The sequence below is a fragment of the Colobus angolensis genome, unplaced genomic scaffold (assembly GCF_000951035.1).
Source record: "Colobus angolensis palliatus isolate OR3802 unplaced genomic scaffold, Cang.pa_1.0 Scaffold155, whole genome shotgun sequence".
Lineage (NCBI taxonomy): Eukaryota > Metazoa > Chordata > Mammalia > Primates > Cercopithecidae > Colobus > Colobus angolensis.
Genome location: NW_012114655.1, coordinates 4412355 through 4422987, shown reverse-complemented (window position 1 = coordinate 4422987; position 10633 = coordinate 4412355). Strand labels below are relative to the sequence as shown.

The window sequence follows — 10633 nt, the reverse complement described above, 5'->3', positions numbered from 1 at the left end:
GCCCTGCCGGCCTTGCCGCCCACAGCCTGCGCCCCCGCCCGACCCAACCGTCACCGTCCCGCCGGTCCGGCAGCCGAAACGTAGGCCAAAGGGGCATGCGTCTGCCTCCCGCCCAGGCGCAGGCCGAGGCACCGGCGTCCCTCCTCACCGAGCCCGCGTCCCCGACTGCGGGGGGGCAGCGTGAAGCGGGAATGTCCACAGAGCGAAGGGGTGTCCCGGGCGCTGCAAGTGCGCGTGCGCACGGCCCCCGCTCCCGCTGCAGCCCCGAACGGCCGTACCGCGCCCGCCTCTGGTTTACGTCTGTTCGCAGCACCAGGCAAGGGGAGGAGACTGAGCCGGCTTTTGATTGGACAGCAGGAAGAAATGGGGCGGGAAGAAGCCCAGTGATTGGTGGGGACCGCGCGTTCCTGGATTTGAAGCGAGGAAGCCGCGCGTCCTGCGCCTGAGCAGGAGGAGGGGGAGGAGGAGGAGGAGGAGGAGATGATGATGGAGCTCCGCGCCGGCTGGGACCCGGGGGGCTGCTCCCGTTGGCGCCGCCTTCAAGGTCTTGGCGAATTTGAAAATTATGCTTACTTTATTCAGTTTGGGGCTCCAGGGTACCGCCAGTCACTCTATGCGCAAAGAAGTATTCCCCGCCAACAAATCCCCCCGATAGGTTTCGTCCTTCCGTGGGCAGATGCAGACCTTCCTGTTGCTAGACCTGAAAGGCGTCAGGTTTCACCTTCAGTCAGTCAATTCCTCGGGATCAAGTTTCATGACAGTTCGCCACATCTAGTCGCCTCTTTGTGACACGGTAGGCTTTGTCTCGATTGGAAAAAAGTGAGGTGAGGCATAATTTATCCCTAAGTAGCTTCCTACTTTTGTCCATCCTTCTTAGGCCACAAATCCCATCACCGCCATCTGCTCGGCACAAGCCCTTAACTACTATACTGCTTCACTGAGACCATGCCTTGCACTCAAAATGTATCTCAGTCTTTTTCAGTAAGGTCCCTTATCTCAAAATTTATTCCATATAGTCACAGAGGGAAAAGTCCCTCTCTTCCAAAGCTAACCCCTTAACTTCATTCAAGTTACTGAAACATGCCCGGCGCACTTTGGAGGAGAGAATAGGGAAAACGCAAAGTTTAGAAGTCCCTAGACCTGAGGTTAGCTTGGTGGGGAAAGACGTCTGTTTACTTGACCGCTTTCTACCTCCTGCAAACATGGCTCAGCTGTCATTCTTGGATATCCTCACCACTGGTTTCCTTCTCTGCCTCCAAAAATGCAGCACTTCTCTATCCAAACACATACACCACACATGCCACACACACCACTCACATCAAACACACCACACACAGCCACACATACCCACATACAACCACACACACGCATACACACCACATCCATACACAACACACACCCACATACACCCCCACACACATACACAAGACACATCACCCACACACAAATACACCCACACACCACACACACCCCTTCCTTGGTTCTGTTTCATCACCTAATGACCATTCTTGGCTCCTTCCCTTAATGGTCTCCACTTTTTTTCCATAGAGGAAGCCAGGCTTCCACTTTTTACACCTTATTTTGACGCATTTCATGGTGTCTAGATGGGTCCTGAAAACTTTAACATTTATCAGGAATAGACTCCTAATTGTCAAACTCAGCGATTATCTCCACAGTTCTTTACAACTCTTCTTGGAACCCTGCAGCCTTGGTATTTGCAAAGAGTAATTACCTTTATTCTACCTTTGTCCACACTCAATGAGCAAAGATGAATCCTGAAAACTTTAACATTTATCAGGAATAGACTCCTAATTGTCAAACTCAGCGATTATCTCCACAGTTCTTTACACCTCTTCTTGGAACCCTGCAGCCTTGGTATTTGCAAAGAGTAATTACCTTTATTCTACCTTTGTCCACACTCAATGAGCAAAGATGAATGCAGAAAATCTCAAGATTTTCCGAATCCAAAAAAGTAAGCCAAATGCTTAGCCCTAGAGCTGAAAGGGTATATTGGAGTGTAATGAGCCACATTCTTTCTCAGAGTATCTTAACCTCTTTCTACAAAGTGGTCACACATTGGAGGTGAACTGCTTAAATATGTCTACATGTTCCAGACTGTCACTCACACCAAATCCTTGTTAATAAACATCCTTCCTCCATAAATATCCTCAAGTCACCAAAGCACTCCGCACAACACTCAGCAACCTGATAGGACTCTATTGACAGAGATCTCTGATTGAGTGTCTCGGCAGCAAGACAGCCTGGACTGTGACGCCAGGCTGCCTGGATCGGAATCCTGGCTCCACCTCCCTCTTCCAAACTGTGCAGCCTTGGGCAAGTAGCTTTAACCTGCTGGTATCCTTGTCTGTAAAAAGGGGATAAAGCGTTTGCCTCAGAGGCTTGCGGTGAGAATTTAAAGCTACTCCTGTAAGGTATCTAGAAAAGTACTGGCTCATAGCAATACTCAGCAAACATTAGCTATTATCTTATACCTCAGTATCTCACCTCACGTGCCGACTGGAAAGGAGGAACAGAACTCCCACCGTGATTTCCAAACCTCTTAGACACTGAGTAGAGCCCACAGAGGCCCCATGACCAGGGTGCCTCCCAGGGAATTAGAAGTGAGGCCTATCCAGTTTTAAGTTCAGACATCTCTCAGCTCCCCTTTTGCCAACTGCTTAAAGTGGTATGCCTCAGCCACCAATACTCAAAACCTTCTCCCATGTAACCACAAGGTATGATTCCAGATTAATGTCCCACTAGTTCCCTACATGAACCAGACTGTTACTTATATCCTGTTCTGTAAACATACCCCTACCCTTTTACCTATTGAAATCAGACATCCCTTCCAAATTCTGCCAGCTCAAATAACTTGTCTGTTTTATGCCTACTATACAATTTCTACCATTATTACAAAGCCGAACCCATTACCTTTTGTAAATTCTAGAAATGCCTTCTCCCACGAGTGTAAGTTTGTGTGCACACTACCTTTCTATTTTTTTACATACAGTATCTTGCACATGGTAGATGCTCAGGATTCACTACATTAAATTGGAGAATGGTCTCAATTTCATTATCCCATTCTTACCCTAGGTACCTCTATGACTGAAAGCTCAAAGACATGCCTTCTCATTCTGAGTTAGATTCAGCATTAAGATTTCTTGTTTGATCTTCCATAAGGCTACAAGCCTAGCAAGTCAATTAACCAGAGGAAGATCTTTGAGAATTATCTGAAAGAGATATTTACATAGAAATGCTAACTTTAGAGACAAAACACTTTGATGATTAGACAATAAAACTCTAATGTTCCCTAAACTAAAATGAATAGGCTAGGTGAGGTGGCTCACGCCTATAATCCCAGCACTTTGTGAGGCCAAGGTGGGATGACGGATTGAGCCTAGGAGTTTGAGACCAGCCTGAGCAAAAAGTGAGACCCCTCACTACGAAAAATTTTTAAAAAAATAGCCAGGGCGTGGTGGCGTGCACCTGCGGTCCAAGCTACTCAAGAGACTGAGGTCGGGGGATCGCTTGAGTCCGGGAGTTCAAGGCTGCAGTGAGCCATGATCATGCCACTACACTCTAGCCTGGGCAACAGCGTGAGACCCTGTCTTAAAAAATAAAAAAATAAAATAAAACGAATAGCTCTTAATCCTTTGCATATTAAGAAGTACTAGAGATATGACAGTATTCAAGGAAAGGCGTCTTTGACAATTAGGAGAGTTATAACAAGTATGTCACCTATGTGATTACCTGATACATGAAATACTGTTCAGAACACCTCTCTCTAGCCCTGGTAAGAGGTTAAACCCCTGACAATTCCTGACAGAACTGAACCAACAAGCATGTTACTAGTTTTAACCATTTTACCACAATTTCTATCAAGTACATTCTCATCTTAAAATATTTTAGAAAATATTCTAATGTTGACGACCTAGGTTGAAAGTCAACATCTGTGCATTCTAAATGTTAAGTCTACATACTGACTTTCTACCTTTTAAATAAATGTAATATTTTTGCTCACATCTCTTAATTTTTGTTTGTTTGGGTTTTTTGTGAGATAGTGAAAGGAGAGGAAGCCTTAGCAACTATCTTAAATAAAATATATTCTGTTTTTGTAAGGCAAGAGATTTGTGTGTTTTAAAATATATTTTATTACACAACCTACTTGGATAATAATTACAAAAGCTTTAAACAGTAATTCCAAATAGTGAAAGGCAATTTCCTTAAAAAAAAAAAGACCAAAAACTCCACATTGGGTTTTGCTGCTTTATACACAGGAATGATTTATTTTACATACTAGTCAGCTGCAACATTAGCCTGTAAAATGAAATCCATTTTCTAAGGTATCAAAGACAGAATAAACTTCCTAAGAAGACGCTTTCACATTAGCCAGTCTGATAAAGCATCAGCAGCTTAAGACTATGGTAACAGTTCAAAATAAAATTCACAAAACAGGCACTTTGAGATCAGCTACGGTGTGTAACTTCACAGTTAACGTTACTTGGACATGTCTCATTTCATCAAAGGTTATCACCCAGTGAAGCAAACATTCCTTTGATGGAGACGCACAAACAGATTTAGGTTCGAAACACCGTATTCCAGTTGTAATACATGCAAGACAGACCCTAAGTTAGAAAAATCTTCTGAAAGAAAGTGAAGAAAAACAAAAAGCAGCCAGAAATGAAAGCATTTACAAGCACTTGAATAAGGCCTTTCAATGTTAAATCAGTGTTTTAAACCCCTTCATTCTCAGGTAAGGGATTAAGAGGCCGAGAGAGATATCGTCTGCGAGGGTGAGGATACTGGAGGTTGGCAGTGTCAGCATCGCAAGAGTGCTCTACCAGAGGAGGAGGAGGAGGAGGAAGGAGCTGGGCATAACTGGACCATCTCGATCCAGCCCGTGGGGAATCCAGAGGGGGAAAGAAATACCTGAAACAATGAAGACAGGAACAAAACACCAAACAAAACAAAAACAGGAAAAAAAAAAAAAAAACACAAGAAAAAGAGAAAAGTAGTAAATACAAAGAGAACCAAAGAGGAGAAAACACATGCTAGAAAAAAAAAAAAAAAAGCTTTAGTATATTCATGCCAAAACTAACAGAACATAATAGCACAAATCAAGACCCTTACTCAAATCAAGATTGCTTAAGCAAGTATAGAAACTTGAAAGGAATACAATCTGTTAAACTTAAAATGTCAAAAAAAATCAGTATAAATTACAAAGAAAAACACTAATTTTATAAATTCAAAACATTTTCTAATCTCTCAGAAATATCTGATGCTATTCTGTACATTTACAAATCTAGTAAGTTTTTTCTCCTAAGCAATGATTCACTCACAACAGCAGCAAGCACACTTTTTTTTTAGTGCATACATGATACTGGGAACACACACAGGATGGCTGGCTACTGCAACATGCGTTTCAAGAACTACAAACATTGAACACTTATTTTTCTGCAAAAGCCTTAGAATAGCTACCAAATTTTGATAAGTGAAAGGACTCACAGAATGACTGTGCCCTACTGTTACTCTTCTTCCATTTTGTAACTTACCAGTGATACTTACACATTTTAGCAAGCTTAAATATTTATAGCTTTGTTATCAAGGTCAGAGCTTTACAGGATATGAACTAATTTAAACAGCCAAGTAAATTAAGAAAATCTTGAGACATGGAATGCTGACATTAATTTACATGCACAATTTTAGTAAAATTTTAATGGCTTCTCTTAATAGTGTGTGTCCAAATTTCGATTTGAAGGAAACTAAGCCATGAAATAAATAACACCATAAAAATACACAAATGTATATAAGAAACATTTATCTCTTTAGTGACTATGAATTAAAAACTTATAAAAAAGTGTTTCCATCTTACTTCCAAATTGTAAATGAAACAATACCAAATGCTTACTTAACCTGGCTACAACTGTACAGTCAAGTTCCTTTCCTTTTACTATTACTACTTTACTAATTCACTCCTTTACTAATATTCTTTAAATACTACAAGGAAATGACAGAGTTGTACTGAATATCATGTATAAAACAATTCTACAAAAGTAAATCACTCAAAACAATCTTTATAAAAAATATTTATTCAATCTTCAAATTAAAATTATAAAAGTTCATCATTTTAAGCTGTTTTAAGGAAGCAAAAGAAATATGTCTATATTTTCCCAATGAAATAAAGTGATATTTCCCCTCCTCCCAACTACTTAGATAAGAATGGTAACAACCCTTTTAATCTTGAAACCCAAATTAGTTTCAGGAATATTTCAAAAAATTGTTTTGGTGACAATGTCTCAACAGAAAGCCTCTCCATTTATATTTCAAAAGTTTCAAATAGTGTCAATAAACTGACTAGGACAAAAAAATATACACTGTATTTTTAAAGGCCTTTTGGATTGCGTTTAGTAGTAAGCAGGCTGCTGGTGTATCTTGGGAGAGGTCAAACGGCGCTGGGGAAGGGGAAAAGGAGCTTGCTTTCCATTCCTGTGTGCATGCAACAAGCAGCAAAACAGCAAAGTTACTCCAGTTAGCTTGTACTCAGCTGTGCTTTCTGTTAAAGGACATAATACAAATGGAAAAGGGAAATGCATCACAGATCTAACACAGATGGTTACTGGCACAGTAAGAATACAGATCAAAAAACAGAAGCTATTTACAAAAGAAAATATGCAGTACAGGCAGTGACCAAGAATCAGCCTCAAAAAATCAACTCTAATATTATTTGTTTCATGAAATAATCTTTATAATCTGGTATCTTCCATGGTAACCTGAAATTGTTTTGATGAACATACTTAAAACCTTGAAATCAAAAGCAGGACTTCTTTATAAAAACATAACAATATAAAAATAGTTGAAATTTTAAATACAATTTTCTTCTTTTATTTAGGATAACAACAGGATAACCACAGGACAGTCCATTAGGCTGTGTTTTGACGTTTCCTGAATTCTATTCCAAATTATTCACAAAGACATATTAAAATAATTTTATCTTACAAATTTACATATTTAAAATTTGAACATGAAAACAAAAGGATGACTCTTTAGATGACATCAAATATTCCTTATTATGATACACAAGAATGTAACATATGCTAAATATTCTAAAAATCAATCTCAGGTTTTATTATTTCCTCTTATTTCCATTAAACTTTAAACACAAAAGCCAAATAATTTAATGTACTCTCTTCTAAAAAGCCTTAATAAATGTATTTTATTTAAAATTTCAGTTTGACCTAATGCAAAGACCACACTACAAGCAGTAAAAAACACTAATGTTCATTTAGACTAAAACCCTCACTATTAAACCAGATAATCTTCCTCTCACTGTTGCAGAAGTGAAGTTGAATCTTAAACCTGTAACATTTCTACCCACAGACCACTAAAGCTTCAGAATATGATGTAATGACCTCATAACCTACCTGCAAATACTATGACCAAGTAAGCCAAATACAGAGCTAACGAAATGAATCCTTAAATGCTAATATAATCACATGTGAACATTTCCACTCCATCTTATAATCCAGGAAATCATCCACCTTAAGTATAGCTACCAGAATGATTTAAAACAGAGAATTTCCAGTTTTCCCATGAAACAGCCTACCTGCCAGCAGAAGATCCATTTAATGAATTGTGAAGACCCGGAATATTTGAACCTAGGGAAGGATTTGAGTTTCCCTGCTGAGAACTCCCATTGACTGGGCTCCCATTACCTTTCAAAATACCAGTACACTTCCAATTGTCCATGTAATTAGCTGAAAGGAAAATAATCGAATACATTAACGTGATTAATACCAATGCCTAAGGGCACAAATCTGTACCCATGTCCTTAAACTACAATTAAAGAAATGAGGGAGAGGCTAGGGGCTACATTTCTTCCAGGATAAACATTAAAGACACTTTTTAAATGAAAGACACATTATCTTACTTTTAACAAATTTTTAGAAGTTTTCAAAGTATCAATAACTTTAAAAATAAAAAGCTTTCACCACCCATGTTACAGATATTAGCAGAGACAATTTTCTGAGCTACCGTATTATCACATTATGAAATTAATATTAAAATCTCCATTATAATATTAAAGTCTTCATTATAATGAATTTCACTTACATATATATATAAGGTAATGAAGTTGTCTTCTTAATTATGCAAGTATAAGTTATATGGGTAACTAATGTCTTCTGAAATGGATGTAGGTAACAAAACCTTTAGAGATTGAGTGGCTTATCCAAAATGGCCTTATTAGTTTGAATGCAAAATTGGTCTCTGAAGACAATGAGCCCAAGAAATTCAAGTTAGGCAGCCTGCTGGGGAGCGTGGCAAGGTGGTCCTGACCAAAGCCCAGATGCAGAAAACGACAGCAAAGCCCTTGAAATCAAATTACACTGAAGAAAGGAAGGTCTGAGCTGGTTTTGCCAAAGCCCAAAATCGAACATGGGAGGCCCTCAAGCTTACCCAAACTGCACTTTGGGAAACAATAACTGCTAAAGGATAAATAAACTAAGACAGCTATAATTTTGAATGCTAAGTATGGGACACCATTCATTATGGTGATGCACAAATCACAGAAATCTCTGCCCAACAGATAATCATCCCAAGAGAAGTGCAGAACCAGGCTACAGAGAGCAGAGTCAGTGTCAACTGTCCAGACCTTCGCACTCAGCCTGGCACTTATAAAAAACTTACAATCAGGGCCCCAAGGCTCTTAACTTTTGCAAGCTGCACAGACAAAGCAGAGAAGATACTGAATTTTCTCCTATTAAAGACTGATTGTCTAAAGTAATTTATTTGATAAAATAAGAGCGACTATAGTCCTAGTCTGAGTTTGTAGAGCAGTCATGTAAGGCACATACATGACAACTGGTATCTTTTTATTGGAGATACTGCATATTCTGCTGTAATTACTTTAGTTTTAAAAGTTGCTCTGTTCCATATGACTTGAAAAACAATTCAGTGATTAACTGCTATGAACTAAACTGATGTTCAAAATAACATAAATGACAGTAAAAGTAACCGTAAAAGACCATTTTAAAAAAATATTTCAGGCCGGGCGCGGTGGCTCAAGCCTGTAATCCCAGCACTTTGGGAGGCCGAGACGGGCGGATCACGAGGTCAGGAGATCGAGACCATCCTGGCTAACACGGTGAAACTCCGTCTCTACTAAAAAATACAAAAAACTAGCCGGGCGAGGTGGCGGGCGTCTGTAGTCCCAGCTACTCGGGAGGCTGAGGCAGGAGAATGGCATAAACCCAGGAGGCAGAGCTTGCAGTGAGCTGAGATCCGGCCACTGCACTCCAGCATGGGCGACAGAGCCAGACTCCGTCTCAAAAAAAAAAAAAAAAAAAATATTTCAGAGTTTACATTTTTAAGTAAAAACTCCAGAGCAGAAATATAAACCAAAAATTACCCCTCCACTGAAATCTTACCTTTCCACAATCTTACACAGCCATCATCTCCTGAAGATGCTAGCACTGTTCCTGTTATATTCCAACTCACTCGCCAGACCTGAGAATTATGATTATCAAACTGAGCCACTATATGGATTTCAAACTTTGTTGGCCCACCAGAGGAGGTCAGCTCTTTCCTGTTAATAAAAAACATTTTCTGAGGCATTCTAAGCAAAGTTTTAAAATACACACACACACACACACACACACACACATACACACACACATATAAAATTCTAAATTAATACGAGTGGTCTCACCACCACATCACTTTATAATAATGTACTCATCTGCATAAACCCCACCCCTTGGCCCTTGAGCTGGGTAACTCGCCAAGACCTGGAGTGATCCCAGCACATAAACGATATTCAGTGACTCTTTCATGGAAGAAAGAAACAACAAAACAGGATGATTTTATTCTCCCACACAAGGCCGAGGAATAAAACAGATGACAATAATTAATTTAAAAAGGCAGGGCAAGGCCAGGTGCGGTGGCTCACACCTGTAATCCCAGCACTTTGGGAGGCCAAGATGGACAGATCACTTGAGGCCAGGAGTTCAAGATCAGCCTGGCCAACATGGCGAAACCCCGCCCCTACTAAAAATGCAAAATAAAAAATTAGGCGTGGTGGTGGGCACCTATAGTCCCACCTACTCAGGAGGCTGAGGCACAAGAACTGCTTGAACCTGGCAGGTAGAGGTTGCAGTGAGCCAAGATCAAGTCACTGCCCTCCAGCCTGGGCCATGAAGCGAGACCTTGCCTCAAAAAAAAAAAAAAAAAAAGGCAGGGCAGCAAGTAGGAAAGAATGAAAGAACAGAAAGAACTGAAATTCACAATTCAAAATTAAAGTTAAATATGTTATTCACAAGACTGTATCAATACTAATTTAGTTTTCCCTAAATAGACTGCCACTTGTCATTAAATATTTATAGAGTATCAATTATATTCAGAGAATTGTTAGTATTAGCCTAAATAAAGCACAATTAAGAGAATATAAATGTACTCCTTACTCAATTCCCCTTTCCAAAAAGACATATATTTACATATAAAATGTTCATTAAATAATTCATTCTTCAAAAATGACTAATTTAAAAGTAACTGTAAAAGATCTTTTTTTTGAGATGGAGTCTCGCTCTGTCGCCCGGGCTGGAGTGCAGTGGCCGGATCTCAGCTCACTGCAAGCTCT

General features: G+C 39.8%; 2 protein-coding genes across 2 annotated transcripts in view; both read right to left on the bottom strand.

The window, feature by feature from the left end:
• Window positions 1–218, bottom strand: part of CEP192 (centrosomal protein 192kDa) — a 144529-nt gene extending 144311 nt beyond the window's left edge. Inside the window, exon 1 of the mRNA XM_011936637.1 lies at window positions 149–218. The gene's annotated coding sequence lies outside the window, so the exon portion shown is untranslated. The remainder of the gene's footprint in view (window positions 1–148) is intronic.
• A 4037-nt stretch (window positions 219–4255) lies between these two features.
• Window positions 4256–10633, bottom strand: part of SEH1L (SEH1-like (S. cerevisiae)) — a 54392-nt gene continuing 48014 nt past the window's right edge. Inside the window, exons 8-10 of the mRNA XM_011936663.1 lie at window positions 9426–9603; window positions 7604–7754; window positions 4256–4929 (exon numbers count right to left, since the gene is read on the bottom strand). Of these exons, the coding sequence (XP_011792053.1) occupies window positions 4734–4929; window positions 7604–7754; window positions 9426–9603 (525 nt within the window). The 3' untranslated portion in view covers window positions 4256–4733. The remainder of the gene's footprint in view (window positions 4930–7603; window positions 7755–9425; window positions 9604–10633) is intronic.